The sequence below is a fragment of the Seriola dumerili genome, unplaced genomic scaffold (assembly GCF_002260705.1).
Source record: "Seriola dumerili isolate Sdu_G_001 unplaced genomic scaffold, Sdu_1.0 BDQW01000160.1, whole genome shotgun sequence".
Taxonomy (NCBI): Eukaryota; Metazoa; Chordata; class Actinopteri; order Carangiformes; family Carangidae; genus Seriola; species Seriola dumerili.
This window is the reverse complement of record NW_019174415.1, coordinates 1,168,646-1,185,181: the sequence shown is the minus strand read 5'-3', so window position 1 is coordinate 1,185,181 and position 16,536 is coordinate 1,168,646. Positions and strand designations below refer to the sequence as shown.

Sequence of the window (16,536 nt, the reverse complement as noted above, 5' to 3'; positions counted from 1 at the left end):
GCCATTGAGCCCTGCAACAATCAAACGCACTCCTCGTAGACAGGCAGCACTGCGGAGACAGAGAGCGAGTGTGTGTGGAAACAGCGGCCTCTAGCGGCGGGCCTGCGGACCACACTGGTTCACACTGTGCGCTGTAGGATGCTTTGTTTTTCAGGGTTTTCCGCAGTGTTACAACGGAGGTGAACCACCTTGCCTAAAATGAAGAAATAAAAAGTTCTGTCTCTTTAATGAAATAAAAAACTATATCCTACTGAATTTTTTGAGACAGATAATCATGTTGATATTAGTTGCAAAGATCTGAACATGGCCGATATTAATTTTTTTTTTGACAAGTAGCACATATTTTAACATAACATAACAAATGACATATATTCAATCCATGTAGCTATTGTTTAGGCAATTTCCTACAAGCTAAATGCCTCACAGTTTAGGTGGCTCACCATACATACGGGTGTGAACCAGTGTCTTATTCCAGATGTTGAAATATTTCAAAACATTGCAATTTAAAAGTTTTGAACAGCAACGAAACCTGGGGGTACATATCACAGAAGTGTCCTTTTCGATTATTATAAATATCATCATTATTATTATTATTATTATTATTATTGGTATTGCTGTTATTTTATTTAAGAATGGCTAATTTACGAGTGTGAAATAATGACACAGTGACATTTTTGTTGGAAATAAAGAATAACATAATAAATAATAATTGCAATGCATATGTAAAACATACATATACAATTCAAAGCAGTGGTAGTAGTAGTAGTAGTAATAGTAGGTAGTAGTAGTAGTAGTACTAGTAGGTAGTAGGTAGTAGTAGTAGTAGTAGTAGTAGTGTATTGGTATTGTTCATTTTGACCACTAGGAGGTGCTGCACTGCCACAAACTCTTCATAGCACTGCAGTGAGGTCAGTATTTCAGCCAGAGGGGACACAGTTCATAGTTCATATATTTTTACATTAATTTATTAACCCTTCAAATACCACGATTAAAGTAGCCCGGGCCCTTGAAGCTCTGGGTTATCAAATTTTAGGACAGAGAGTAGAATACATACAATTTTCATTTATAAATAAAAAAACTGTGACTTCTATTTTAATGAATGTAAAGCATAATAATAAATCATAACCTTTTCGTACTGTGATATTTAAAGCTGTGTATTTTTGCATTTATGCTGTGAGTGTTCTTTGGACACAAATAAAGAAGTGTCAATACTGGTTAAATTATGCTCTGGCATACACAAATAACTTCATCATGTATTACTGGAAGCATGCAAATCAAGAATGTTCTTTGGTCTCACAAAAGTTTTATATTTAGTTTAGACCTTGCTTTTGCATAATAATACCCTCCAAATAAAAAGCCATACAGGGGAACAAAGTAACACAGATGTCTTCTATTTGAAAAACACCACCATATTTATTCACGAGTTATACAAGATACATCATACAGTATATACAAAATCTCAACATTAAAATATCAAAAGAGATAATAAAACATATATTTATCTTTCTTTTTATAAAAACCTGCATCTTGTTACAAAATAGGCCAGCGTCTTCAGACTGGCTTTATGCTTCAAGTCAGCTATTAGGTTTCTCTTGTGAAAGGTGATATTTATAAATCGAAGAATTGCATGTGCCAAGCATGTATAGGTTACCTTTGTAAACTAATGTCTCCCTGCCTGTAAAAATATGCAGTACGTGCAAGAACAATTGTGTGGAGATTTCTCTGTGCACACGTACGGATAAATGTAAGAGTGTGTGCGTGTTAAAGCTGTACATTTGTGACTCTGGTATGCCACCATCAGCTTACACTTTAAATACACATGTTGTTGGTAATGATCAAACTGTGACAGGTCTCGCACAAGCCTTTGAGGGGACACACATTCATGCCTCTTCCTTTCAGTTTTTCTACTCAGCATCCATGGCAATTTATAAAAATCACTTTAGCACTACTTAGCATTTATAGTGTTATCTCAAACCCTAATACCTCTCCTACACTCTGCTACAATCAGACTTCAGTTTTCCTTTATTTTCATTAAAATACACCCAGATGAGTGTATGCTCTAAAACTAATGGGCTGCACAGATAATGCAGCAAGTCTTAAATTTCCCACAATTTGGCTGTGACAAAGACAAAACAATCCTTTGCATTATCAAGGAGATGCTCAAGATGCAGCAAGATTTTCTCAGTCCAGCAGTAATAACATGAGAGTCCCAGTGTTGAATACTGGCAGTATCTGTGTGTTTGCGTGTGTGTGTGTGTGTCTGTGTCTGTGTGTGTGTGTGTGGGTGGGTGTGTGTGTGTGTGTGGGTGGGTGTGTGTGTGTGTGTGGGTGGGTGTGTGTGTGTGTGTGGGTGGGTGTGTGTGTGTGTGTGGGTGGGTGTGTGTGTGTGTGTGGGTGGGTGTGTGTGTGTGTGTGGGTGGGTGTGTGTGTGTGTGTGTGTGTGTGTGTGTGCTCGCTCTGTGGGTTACTGGAGTTTCATACAGCTGTGTGGTACACATTCAGCCTGTTCCTCCAGCTCAGGGCAGGGGATGCCAGCATTAGCCGGCCGTAAAAGGATGTAACGTGTGCGGTGGCGAACGCCACCTCTGGAGCAGGGACCCAAACATAAACCCCAGGATGACCAGAGAGACACTTCACAGTCCAGTGGTGTCACTGTGTGGAGGGAAGGGAGAGATGAGAGAAAATGTGTGTGAGTCAAGAGCGAAGGGCAAAGAATGCAGAAGTATTATAATTGCGTCTGTGTAGAGTGGTCCTGTCTAAAGCAGTTTACCCATTATAGTTTAAAGAAGCTTACCCACTATAACACATAACACACACCTTTAATTTACCCAACAGTAAAAAAAAAACACATATCTCCACTTGTCTCATTTTAGAAAGAAATGATTCCTCTCAATGTGTCTCGTGAGCGTGATGTCAAGACCAATGAAATATGTGTCAATTACATCATTCCTCTAATAAGCACTGTATGTCAGCATTGGCTGTCTACTTAGTTGCATTATGGAAAATGTGGGATCTAGCAATTTTGGAGTTTGCCCTATAGCCTACTTGGGACTCAAAATCAGGAAAACTTGGCATCTCCCGCTTCGATTTAGGTTTTTTATTTCACCTTATCAACTTTGTGGAAGTGCTAAATTACTTCTGTATCCATTTAATGAGCACACACAGCAATTATGTCTTTATTATATTGAATAAATTACGAGATTAGATTACCCAATTAAACTGATTTAAGAATTAGGACCATATCATAACTTTAGTGGAATACAAATCAGGGTCATAACATGTTACATATGTCATATGTTTTTTGCTTCTGCTCCCTCATTTATTTTATTCATCATCTGGTTTCATCTTGGTCCTCCCAGGTAAAGCCTTTGGGTACCACTGACGTAGGGAGTCCTCTCGTCTTACCTGAGAAGCGCTGGGGACTGATAGAGTTAGGCAGAATATGATTGGACATTGGGGTTTGACGGTCAGGTGATCTGCTCTGTCGAGTGATCTTTATGCTGGCGATTGGTGGAAGATCCTGTAAGCGTGGATAGTAGAAGGAGTTGGCTGGGTGGTTCGGCATCTGGGATGTGATCTGAACAAGTCAGCAGAGAACAGTGGAGTATAATTCATCGGGAGAGCCAGAAGATTGTCAACACTAGTTCAAATAACACAATAGCCCACTTTAAAGCACAAGCTGGAAAAGGATAGATGGTCTATTATGTAATAGAGGCCCTTCTTACTCAAATCACTTCAGGTCAGGCATGAGGGCCGCCAAGCAATCATTCAAGTGGAGACAGCTAAGAATGATGTCCCATTCCCATGCTGCTAACCTATTTTAAGAATAAGACATGGGCTATCCACCTTGCATTGTCTCACCATGAAATGAATGCGTAAATGACTAAATCAGTGAGTCAGTGTATCAATGCATGGAGGGTTTTGTACTTGTGAACAATGCAAGAGCTCACCTTTGTGATGTTTTCTGGAGGGCTGGTGGGGAAGTTGGGAGAGGAGAAAGTGAATCCACTGTCTGTCCCTGCATCATAAGGCTGGAGGTCAATGGTCACTTCCTGTTTCCACTGGCTGCCCTCACAAAGGTTTAGGCTGTCCACACCGACAAACCAGTCTGGGCTGGGGATCATCTTCACCATCAGGGACATCTGTTGATCAGAGAGAAAAAATGCAATTAGTTCAAACTTTACTGTCCAAGGAGAATGTAGTTCACTGTTAAAAAAAGACAATAGAGAGAGCAATAAAAAAAGGCACAATTAGATATAAGGGGTACCCAAAAATTAAAATTACTTGATAAGATCAGTTATTTATTAATCAACCCAGTCAGCCCATAAATCAAAAGCATGACTAATAGAAATTGAGGAGCAAAGGAAAAGAATGCCTTAAACTGAAGAGGATGGACGTCTTCAGGCCATGCTCGCAGCATGGCCTGTCTGTTGGTCAGTTCACAACTTTGATCCAGACTGAAATACCTCAACAACTACTGGACAGATTGCCATGAAATTTGCTCTGCACATTCATGTCCCTCTAAGGATGAATTGTAATAACTTTAAACTGTATACCTGCTGTAGACTCTGGTTTTTTACTTTCTTCTTTCTCATCTTCAAAGCCATGACCTCTGAGGCTTATATTTTGTTCTTCACCCAAGATAACAATTTTGTCCTGTATTTGAATACTGATATTGCATGATCAGTTAACGCAGTTTTCTTGTCTTTCTTTTGCTTTGTCAAATTTTAACTGTAAATGCGGGAATAAAGTTACAATCAATCCTACTGGACACACAGAGCTAGACTGACAATTTCAGCACAGCTGTGATTGTTTTCATGGCTCCAGTCGAAAGTCTCCAGCCGCCTGGTGAGGAAGAGCTGAACAATAGCTCTTTCGAGGAGAAAAGAAAAAAATTGAATAAAAAAAACTGCCTCATGTCTATTGATATATATTGTGTAAAATTAAATAGTTTGAAGCTATAATGTTAAGATAGCTGGGACAATACACAAACACACACACACAGTGTAGTGTCAGGATTTATAAATTCTCACATTTACAAATGTGGGGACTGGGGACTGCAAATGTGCGCATGCTTGCACCCACTCAGTTTCCTGTGCAGGGTTACACTGTGTCTCCTGTGTGATGGATGTTTTCCGAGAGCACGATGACCTCATACAGGAAGAGGCCTGCGGGTCAGCACACGCTGGGGTGGCAGACGCCCAGAGAACAGTACATTTGAAAACGCCTCCTCACTTGTGGCCCGATATTCGAGGACCTGGGCTGAGCTGAGGATAGGATGGGTGGGCTTGGACAGCTTTGGATGGCTACGAAAAGGGTGGCCTGGAGTCTGATAGAGCACTGGATGGAAGAGTGCTGGGGCAGACATCAAACCCATTCAACAGGCAGAGCAGACCACGCGGGGCAGGTGGCAGGTAGTGTCAGCATGACACACAGCAGGGTCTGTTTCTTGCCTGTGACGCACAGCAAGAAACAGAGAAACTAAATCAGAAGCAGCTCTGTTGCTTTTTAGAATCCTCCGTTGATCCCTTCCTTCCTTTCTTCCCTCCTCTACTAACATCGCTCCCTCCTCTTGTCCTTTTCACTCTCAAACAGCGGTTTTTCCAAGAAGCCGTCCTGCTATATCCATTGGGCCACTCAGCAAGGATGTCTACTCAGGGGTATCCCTCGTCACCGGCTTGAACTGTCCACGGTGGTTTGCAATATACAGGCCAGGAAGTATCTCCAGAGCGCAGACAGTTACTCAAAGCTCCCATGATCCCTCTCACTTTTTATCCATCACAGCAAATCTTCCGCAGAGCCCTGGAGAGAACGAGTCGTCCAAGAAAACACGCAACCCAGTTCAATAGCACAAGCATCTTAATGCTTTGTTGATGCCCTTTTCTGTGGTGTCACTGATCTTACAATAGACAGAGTCTTTGTACCGACACGTGGATCCTGAATGATACTTATTTGGTGTTACCTGTCTGTTTTGAATTACACATTTAACAGCAATAGCAGGAGGTTCATGAATATGGAGATAGGAATCATATGTGTTTGGGATTTTTGGGGCATTGCGTATGAATGTTTTGGTTTGTGGGCAAGAGAAAAAGGATGGGATTCATAAATGAGTGTGTGTGAGAGAGAGAGAGAGAAACAGACAGACAGACAGAAACAGAAAAGGAGAATAACAGATTAACCTGTCAACAGATTCACATCATGTCATTGTCACATTCAACACAAACACACAATAGTCGTATCCCGCTTTTTCTTTTTTTTGCCATTCTGTCCACCAATCTAAAAACAGACGGACCCATTTAAAAGCGGCCTCGGACATCATGGACTTAGACGACAAGCTGTTAAGCTGGTGTCCGTGACAAGTACTTACCAAAGATGCCCTCCGACAGGGTTGTTTATGATTTTTAAGGGCCCTCGGGTTCAGGCAGTGGAATAACCAATAAACAAATGTAGGTCACCAGACTTTCAGGCAGGAACACACCTATTTCTAAAAGCTCCAGTAAATGTCCGCCCCTCCTCTTCACCTCTTTCCTTTTCATTCATCAGCTGCATGTGCTACACACATAAAGGAATACTTCATTTCTAGTTTTAACTCTTTGACATGTTTTTCCACGGAGCCATACCTCATTCCTACCTCAAATACTTTGCCTTTGTTTAAGCCCTGGCCCCAAATTTAGCCTGAGCCTCCAACCCTGACCTTTGCTTCCAAACTCACTCACTATTCTGCACCAGCGGTACCCTGTAGTCCAGCAATGAGCAAAGCTGTACCTTAGTTGGACACTGAGCTTAATGGGGCTTTAGCAGTTTAAACTAAAGCCAAATCAAATGGGTATCCTCCACAGTTAGTCGTTATAGTGTAGCATTTCCTGTTTGTGTTTCCCTGGACAATGTTTCCTAGCTGAGCTGCAGTACAGGGATAGTAACACAAAGAGGGAATTTAACACTAAAGATATTCATGAGAAACATCCATTCGATTTGCCTAACTCAGACTGCTCAAGCCTCACATTAACATTAGCTTCAGCTGAATGTTAGAATGCAGTTTTGCACGACACGAGGGCTGTGAGGACTGTGAGGACTGTACGCTGTCTCCTCCACTGTCATGTGAGGAAGGGGTTACTTCAAGGCCAGTATGGTGAGAAAGAAAGATTACAGCGACCAATAACTCTCAGCGTACATACGAGCGTGTGATAATTTTGATTAATGTAGTCTTAACAAGGTAGAAGAATTTGACGTAAGGGCAAATATAGCTACTTATTTATTCACTTGCTCAGACTTAGAAGAGAAAATTGTTACCATTGTCATATCACTAGGTTAAATATGGAGCTAGAGACATCAGCCGGTTAGCTTAGCATAACAATTGCCTGGCTCCGTCCAAACCAAACAAAATCTGCTACTGTCTTTAATAATAAAATTGATCTCTTTTGTTTAATCCATTCGAACAGCAAAGTAGGAAAAAACCAAAGGTTTTGTTTTTCCTTTTAGCGGTAACCTCTGAGAAAGAAAAATGAAGCTAATATGGAAGTACTAAAAACACTTCTTCAAATGGCTGCTTGAGACTGGCTCCAAAGGCGAGTCAATCCCCATCCACTCCCATGAACTTTACAGCAGAAATAAATATGTTTACATCCTGGTACAAAAAACTGTTTTGGTCTGTACATCTAATTTCCTCCTTCATGACAACTGTACGGAGAGGGGGGGGGTTATATAACTCACTCTTTAAATTTTATTAAGGCTTCAAGTTCAGCATAATTGAGGGCGTGCCGCTTTGACTGACAGGTGGGTGAGCATATGCTTACCACTAACCAGCATGCAATGAAGTCTCATTTGAACTCCCATTTTTGGATTAGCCGGGAGTTCAGTGGAGTCAGGTCCTGGCAAGACGCTGGCGGCGGCGGAGCAGCTCACTCTGAGCTTCAAAACCGCACCTCAGTAACCTATGGGTGACTTCACGGAGGCCACATCCATCTTTAGTTACAGGCTATGGTTTCCTGTCTTCATGCTAAGCTAAGCTAACCAGCTGCTGGCCCCAGGTTCATACTTAACTGAACATCATCCGGAGCGGACAGAGTTCAGCGGGACAGGCAGCAGACAGAGCGCAGACCGTGCAGGATGGATGTGGCCGTTTGTGGCTGCAGCGCCTGAGCTAAACATAGTCTGACTGGATAGTGGAAAGAAGTGGCGAAGTGTTTGGTAAGAGCGGATGGACGACGTTATGGGGAGGCCTGGGTCACCAAATGACTGAATAGATTTATTCAAAAAGACGGTTTGTGTGACTTACTGTGTCTGTGTGTGCGCTTTTGTGAATGAATATATCTTATACTTAAGTTTTATTTGTTCCTACCAGCGAGCTTCGGGGCTGTATGAGCAACTCCGTGGAGCTGTGCCCGATGCCGTTAGGGATGCCGGCTGTTCGGTACATGGCGCCGACCGTGCGTCTCTTCCTGGCCTCTTTGGCCGTCTTCATCAGCTCCACCGTCACCCCGACTTCAGCAAAGCTCTGCACCCCTGCACTGGCTGGAGCACCCTCCTCCCACAGCCGAAAATGGCGATTATGGCTGACCGCTAAAGGGAGAAAGGAAACACAAGAAAGGGAAGAAGACAGGAGTAAGATGCTTATTCACTGGAATGCATATCAATGTCATTGAAGTACCACAGAGCCTCAGCCAGACGGTGAGATCATTTCCACCACAGAGCCTGTTTGTATTTCTACGGCTGCCTCCTACTTCCTGCACTTAAACAAAAAGTTCTGAAGGAATTGCCCACATACGCGTCTTTGGAATTATTGCATGGTTATAGTTTTTCTCCATTTATCACTGATAAAACCACAACACAGACCGAGGCTGTCAGGAGATGGGTCAGGATCTCAGAGTTGGCAGCCAGACAGTGGACAAAAAAATAATTTAACCTCCTCTGAAAACCCATATTGATACTCTTTCTTACCCTTTGGGCCAACAGAACCATTTGCTTCACATTCTCATATTCAGTTCTGGTTATCTACGAAATCTGTTTAGAATCAAGAGACTGATTCAGGTTAAACTATTTGCACCACAGGTTGTGGAGCTCAGTACTGAAACCCACAGAGCCACTGGCCTGGGCCAGTGGTTTTAAGGGCAGAGTAAGGTTAGCCAGAAACACGCTGACAAATGCTCTGATGGTTCTGCCTTACCTCACTTTTCAGAGCTGCGTACAGGCACACATACACAAGCACGCATTTATACTTTAAACACTCTTGACACATGTATTAACACACACACACTGCACCGAACCACACACACACAACGTGCGCAGCACACTTCACACACTATCTTGTTTCTCCCCAAACTGCTATTATTTATGCACTTAATTACATTTCCATGCTAACAAATTTCCCACAATCGTCAAGACCTTGAAACTCAATAATACATCACGTTTAAGCCCCACCAAGACGTTAAAGCCCACCTCCCGCCCTTCTTAAATTGCGTATTTTTTCTGTGGCCATGACAAACTGCATTCCCTCTTCCCTCTGGCAGTGTCCTTGGTCCCTCAAGCCTGGGTCTCCACAATTAAGCAACATAAAACCATTGCAGGCCCCCAAACCCCTCAGCGGGTTGTGCTTTTCTTTGTGCCATGACAAACTCCATTTCCAACATTCTTTTTGTCCCCTACCAGTAAATTGTCAGCCCATTGAGGACCCAGTGTTTTTCTTCTCTTGTGACAAATCCCATTCCTTGTCCCGTGTGTCCACTGGTGCCCATTACTCTGGGACCTTAAAAGCCATTACGGGTGTGTCAGAATCTCCAGTTCCTGTCTTTATATGGAGTAAGTAGGGCATCATCCCCTGGCAGGGCAGCAGGGCACCACTAGGAGAGCTGGAAACCAGACATAGCCACGGCCGCCACAGACTGTGATGCACCAGAGCAGTCCAACACAGACACACGGGCACATACATACATGCACACACATGTACAAACATCTGCCATCCATCCCTCTATTCTCTGTGGTATGGGGAAATAAGCAGTATAGAGGGGCCTGAATCTCTTCTCCTCCTCCTCCTGGCTCTGAGGTAAGCGGTCTGACCCCACCACACCCCAACTATCATCACCCACCTTCACCAACCCCCGAAACCTTCACTCCAGTCTTTACCGCCAACACTGCGGTAAACCAGCGGAAATGTGGGAAGGAGTGTAGGATTGAGTTGAAGAAATAGAGAAATATTAAAGATACCACTAGACAGAAGTTAGAGAAACAGAGAGAGAAAAAAAACCCATCTGGTAACATTTAAACTGTCTTTCTTATTGCTGTCTGCTTCTTGCTGCTTTGCTCGTTAACATCTCTCACCCCTGTGTATGTGTGAGTGTATGAAGACAATAAGGACCTAAACTTCTGACACATGATGAGGGACAAAACATCTGTCTTTAGGAGAAGCAGAGGCTGAGTCACTGTCCCATCACTGTCCTTTGATTGGCTCCCCCTTTACACAAAAAGTTTGCATCTGTGAACTTTGGTGGAGGTCATATTAATAACCCCTGAGTCCTCGCTGCTGTTGCAAGCCTGAAATAATAGTCCATATTAAATGGATTATTATCAGGCATTAGAGGTAGATTTTTCCACGAGAAATGTTTGATTTTATAATAACTAGTTTCTTTGTCTCTAGCAGTGTTTCTCACCTAAGAGTTTGGACCACTGTGCAGGGGGGCGGAACAGGGGATACTGCTTGGGGAAGGCCTGCGGGCTCCAGTGACCTGTAAAGACCAGGATGTAGGAAGCAGGACCCTTGGCTGTGCATTCGGTCCCATTGAGTGGTCGCAAAGGCCCAGCAAAAGCAAGGCAAAGCTTCAGAAGTACAAGGAGTAGCTGCTGCAGCCAACCACAGGTCAGGTGATCTGATGACATCATCTGAAAGAAATGGAGAAATGAAAAATGGTTGTGTAAGTATCCCTCACCCACGGTATCAGGTTTGCACATGGTTGGGCTCTCCTACCCTAAGTTTTCTTGAATATCACAAAATGCGGAATGCGTTTTAAAATCACAAGCTGCTGAAAAAGTCTCTCAGAAAAACTTTGGCACATGATCTTTGTCCATCGGCAAGCAAATGAAAGAATCTCAACATGTACATTTAGGAAACCAAACCCACACAATCCTGGAAAATCTGTATAAGAGGGGAAATTCCACGCCCATGCCCTCATATCACGACACATTCATTTTATCTAAGAACAAAGCCTCTTGAACCTATTGACCCTCGAGCCTTTCTATTACAAAAAAAAAAAGAAGAAATCTTCCTATTCTCCAGGGCTGGGCCGAGTGTGTGTTGGTGCACAGCCAATCTGTGGCTACACGGCAAAACGGTTAACATTCATCGCTGTCACGGTAATGTCTGCCACAGAAGCCGCCCTAAAATAAAACAACACGGCTGACATCTCTGAGGATAGATGCAAATCCTGTCTGTTCTGCTGCTCTACTGACCTCACTGACTGGCCATCCACTGACCACCAGCTGCTGAGTCAGACTCACACTCTATTAAGAGAGGCAGAGTTGGATGAAGGCACGTGCATGATAGTTGCTCAAAACACATTTCATTACGTATTGTGTAAGGCTGAAGAAAGTAACAGAGAGGAAGCACTTGTGTTTTTTGTTTCTCTTTTTTGTGTATGTGCCCCTGAGTTGAGTTTTTGCTCTCTGTCACTGCTGTCAGTGGGTGTTTGTGGATTTCTTATTCTTACAATGCTCCATGAGATGAGTGCAAACCAGAGCCAGTCCTCTCTGCACTCCTTCCCTCCTTCCATCCCATCCTCCTCTCCACCTCTTCCACCCTTATTCTCATCCCATCTCTGCTCTCCAACAGCCAGACAAACTGTATCCCGCTGTATTGTGTGTGTGAATTTGGGCGTTGCCACTGAAGTGACAGTTTTAATAGTTTCTAAAAATAAAACATTAAACAATCAAAAAAATTTACATAAAATAAAAAATATTACATGAACAAAGATGTGATAAATGTGAGTGTCCAAGAGCACTGTTCTTTGAAACGAGGACCCTGAATGTAGTTCAAGAAAATTCGATAACGATGCACTGCAAAAAAGAAAAGTGATGTTATTTCACTTATGTCCTCTTTTATTGGCAGATATTTTAACTTTGAGATGACAGTTTATGACTTGATGACAGATGAATTTTTCAGTGTTTCAGTCTTACAGAAAGGAGTGTATTGTTTTGTGGCTGCAGCCTTGTGTGGCGATTCTATGAGTTACTATACTATAACTAAACCGTCAAGCAGCTGCAGAATGCAGACAGTTAAATTTGGGCAAGTCCAGCAGCACACAAACACGCACGTGCACGCCAACGTGAACGCACATACACACACACATACACACACACACACACACACCACCAACGCACATAACACTCATGTCCGGCTGCACATTGTCCCTGAAATCTATTTCCAGAGGTCAGATAGTGTTACTCTGCCAATATAGCTGCAAAACTCCAACTCTGACACTTTTCTGACCGCAGCCTTATATGTCACTGAGTTTTTAATCAATTCCTTGTCTCCATTAAATGTATATTAACCACTGCAGGGTTTAATAGTCAGCCATAAAAATAGCTCAAGTATGGAGACACACAGAGCCCAGCTTTGATCTCACTGCTCAGTCATATGATCATCTCATGGCTGCTCTGCAGGAGGCAGATAAAGCTCCAGGTTGAGATACTTAGCTATACAACTTGTTCCAAAAAGTAATTTGACATAATAATGTGATTTTCAGACTGATAATAATACGTTTTTGACCTACACTTCTGGTCGAGCACTGTAGGCTCAGGTTAATGGAAGTTCACTGCCTGGAGCTGGAGATTTTTTACATCAGTGTGTGATCTTAACTGCTACTGTCCTGTCTGCTCCGTCCACTGTGTTTTGAATAGGAAAGGAGGTCAGTCCTGTCACAGGCTGCTGCAAAGATTTAGCTGTTTTTCTTTTTTCCAAAATGATGTATTTCTGTTAAATTGTGAAGTCAGTCTGATAGCTACTGTCATATGATCTCTGTTGCCGTAACAACCATTAATCAGATGACTTTATTTTACAGAGGTTTTAGTTCAGTAGACCCTTTCCTTATGAACTTGTCACTATAACACACTAAAGAGACATTTCTTGAATTCCCACACTGACACACTGAACTTATCAGTCAACACACAGACCTGCGACCAGCTGATGTCTGCTGCTGCTGCTGCTGCTGCTGAAAGCACATGCAGTAATATAATAATAGGCTATATGATATTTATTGATGCATACAGACACAGACACTTATTTTCAGTCGACATCAAGTTTACACTCTTAGACCCACATGCACTCACACCACAGACCTGCTGTCATCAGACAGCTAAGACAGACACACACTGCAGTTTTTTCTGTCAGGCACAAGACACAATAAAACGAGGGGATGTGGCGCGGAGCCAAATGCAGCGGCTGCCGCCCCATGGGCACCTTCACTGTGCAATTACAGCAGCGTCATGCAGAGATAATGCACACATTCACTTCAGCTCATATACACAGGTATGCACGCACAGACACAGATTTGTGCACACAGCGGGAGGTATGTTCATTTTTAACAAGGAGATAGCAGGGAGGTAATTTGCTGTTTTCACAAAACATTTTTTGTGTAGCCAATGGCAGATTCAAGAGTTTGTGTTGACAAAAGAGATGCTTTGAATTGCCTTTCTTACAAACTCCTGTACAATCTGCATCTAACTGTGCCATTTCTTTTTCACGCATAAACAGACTAGACACACTTGGTCAGGCAAGCATCACAACAGGAGGTCAGAAACCTGAATGTTTCTCATGTAGGCGGAGGGGAGATCATGACCAGTGTAGGCAGCAGTTCAGACAGAGACAAAATTGAGGGGAGCGTGCAGATTTTGGTTTGTCTGAAATACTTCACCAGAGCCATATTTTCAACAGGACCAGAGAGGATGGATGGTGCATGCATATGCCTGCATATTGTATATAAATAACACCAATGAAGGGGAAGCAACTACCAGTGCAAATACATGCAAATATCAGTACAGATTGAGATGTAATTTAATTAAGATGTAGGTTGAAGTCAGTGGCAATAGATTTGTGTTCACAGTTCATCCAAAAACCATCACATTATTGCTGCATAAGAACAAACATAAATTCAGGGGTGTAAAATATATTTACCTTTTTTGAGTGACAATTTTGTAGTACTTTACTCAGTAGTACTACACGTCAGAGGACAATACTGTACACACAACATTGAACTATAGTCAGAATTAAATTCTACTTATAAAAACAAGTATTTCTAGAGCACGATGCATGTTAGTGAGTATACAAGATGTTAAAATTGGTGCGACCTTGAACAACGGCAACATTAAAATGATGCTTACATGTTAATGCATCAGAGATGATAATCTCCTAACATAATACATAATAATATATGCATTATAATGCAGAACTTCCATTTTTAATGGAGTATTTTTCCACTGTAGCACTGCTACTTTTATTCATAGGTAAAGGATCTGGACACTTCTTCCACCGCTGCACTGCTCTTACTCAAAAATACATCTTCCCAAGACAAAGGAACAAGCTTCCTGGATTTTATGATGCTAAAAAAAAAGCCATACTCAGCGAGACTTCGTCTGCGCAGAGAATGAATGGAGGCTCAGTGTGAGTCCTACCTGTGTTGGATCAGTCAGTCAGTGACAGAGAGAAGCTGCAGCAGAATCACAGAGAGGATACAGCTCCACTCACTCTTCTCTCTTTCTCTCTACTGCAGCCAGCTGTCTGGTGCAGCCTTATCAGCCTGTATCCCTCTATCCTCTGTCTGTCTTTATCTCTCTCTCTAAATTTCTCTCCTCCTCCCTTCTCTCTCTCATTGTATCTCCTCATATTACCCTCCTCTCTCTTTCTCTCGCTTTCTCCTCCCCCGCCTCCTCTTTTCTCCCCCTACCTCTCCTTGTATGGAAAGGCGGTTAACAGCCTAACTCCTCTCCTCCACTGTCCCTCTCTTCTCTCCCTCTATCTTTTCTCGCTCAAGTCTTTCAGTGGCTGTGTAAACTCAGCAACCTCATTGCTGACAAGGTAATCAACACCACATTGGCTTCTCTTAACATACACCACTCAGCATTGTGTATTTTCTTACCCCTGTTTTTCAGAGCACACTGTCAGACTTGAGAGGTGTAGTGTTGCTGAATAATGGCAGTAAAATAGAGGGAGAAATGAGGAATAGGGCTTTATGCACAGACATGCAACCTGGAGAGCAGACGAGTGGAGTCTGGACAGAAACAAAGGCTTTTCTTCTTTCTTTTTTTTTATTCCTGCAGCTAATTTACTGATTGGACATTGCTGAGAATCAAAGGAGTTTAAATGGTTGCTGCCCCCCCCCCTCTTCCTCCCAACTCCCCTTTTCAAATAGTTCTTCTGTCCTGTGGCAGATCCAGCTGTGATCTCAGCTGAGGAACCCCTTTTCCGTGGGTCAGGGTGTACAAACGTGTGTGTGTGTGTGTGTGTGTGTGTGTGTGTGTGTGTCAGAGACGTGTGGCCACCAGTTGCCACAGCTGGTACACACATGGACAACCAGGGAGGTTTCTATTACCAGCCGCCACTCACTTATCAACGTGTCAAGGCTCAGACTAAACGAGACTGTGTGTGCTTGTGCATATGTGTGTGTTAGGGAGGGAGAGTGTGTAAAAACATTTAGTTACTTTCCTGATTATTACCCACAGCTATGACGCCACAAAAGCAGTCAGCCTATATTTCATCAGACAACACACACACACACACATACACGCCCTGGTCAGGCTTGTGATCGAACGTGGATTAGGCACAGTTCGATCTGCACTATCAACTCGACCTGGCTGACATCGACCAGACTTAAAAGACGACTCTGCTACAGGAGAACTGCAGACCTTTAAACCGACTCGGCCACGTCACTGTATGGCTCGCCTGTGAACCTTCCAGGAATGAGTGGAGACGAAGAGAAGCAGACAGAGGAACAGGAGAAGTGGGCTCAGATGTGGATCAGGTAACAATTTGGGCTTTCTGTCTTATAGTCATAAACAATCAGATAAACAATTACATCCCCTCTCCATCTGTTTCTTTTACATCTTTCATCTTTGTCACAGTTACTCACTCTCCCTCTCTCTCACACATCTATCTATCTATCTATCTATCTATCTATCTATCTATCTATCTATCTATCCATCTATCTATCCATCTAATTGTCTCTATAGTTGAAAGTAGGTTACGGGAAAAACCCAGACTCCCCTGCTGCTACCCGCTGATTAATGACAGTGAGCTCAGCATCCAGATTGACTCACCTTAATGTGAAATGTCGCTGACACACTGTCAAATACACAGGTGTGCATATGTGAGAGGTCACAAAATCACTCAAAATGTGAACTTGTGCTGGCACATACACCAACAGACATTTAGACCCACACATGTGCCTGCAAACCTATGCGGGAATTGACAATTACTTTGATTACTACAACACACACATTCACAATTTACGGTTAAACCACAGCGAGCGCACACACCCACACACATAAAAGCTGGCA

General features: G+C 42.8%; 1 protein-coding gene across 1 annotated transcript; it reads right to left on the bottom strand.

Annotated features, from left to right (window-relative positions):
- Nucleotides 1–2,464: 2,464 nt before the first annotated feature.
- On the bottom strand, nucleotides 2,465–10,872 carry LOC111226484 (spondin-2-like). The gene is made up of 5 exons (XM_022751662.1): nucleotides 10,644–10,872; nucleotides 8,339–8,559; nucleotides 3,951–4,142; nucleotides 3,406–3,577; nucleotides 2,465–2,652 (listed from the first exon to the last, which is right to left on the bottom strand). Exons 1-5 carry the CDS (start codon nucleotides 10,870–10,872, stop codon nucleotides 2,465–2,467), a joined length of 1,002 nt encoding a protein of 333 aa, XP_022607383.1.
- Between the last annotated feature and the right edge of the window lie 5,664 nt (nucleotides 10,873–16,536).

What these genes read in the sequence shown, in the direction of transcription:
- LOC111226484 (XM_022751662.1), bottom strand. Translation starts at nt 10,872, where the DNA reads ATGATGTCATCAGATCACCTGACCTGTGGTTGGCTGCAGCAGCTACTC. An exon ending in ACAGTGGTCCAAACTCTTAG is followed by an intron (nt 8,560 to 10,643) that starts GTGAGAAACACT and finishes TTCTCCCTTTAG; the next exon opens with CGGTCAGCCATAATCGCCAT. An exon ending in TACAGCCCCGAAGCTCGCTG is followed by an intron (nt 4,143 to 8,338) that starts GTAGGAACAAAT and finishes TCTGATCAACAG; the next exon opens with ATGTCCCTGATGGTGAAGAT.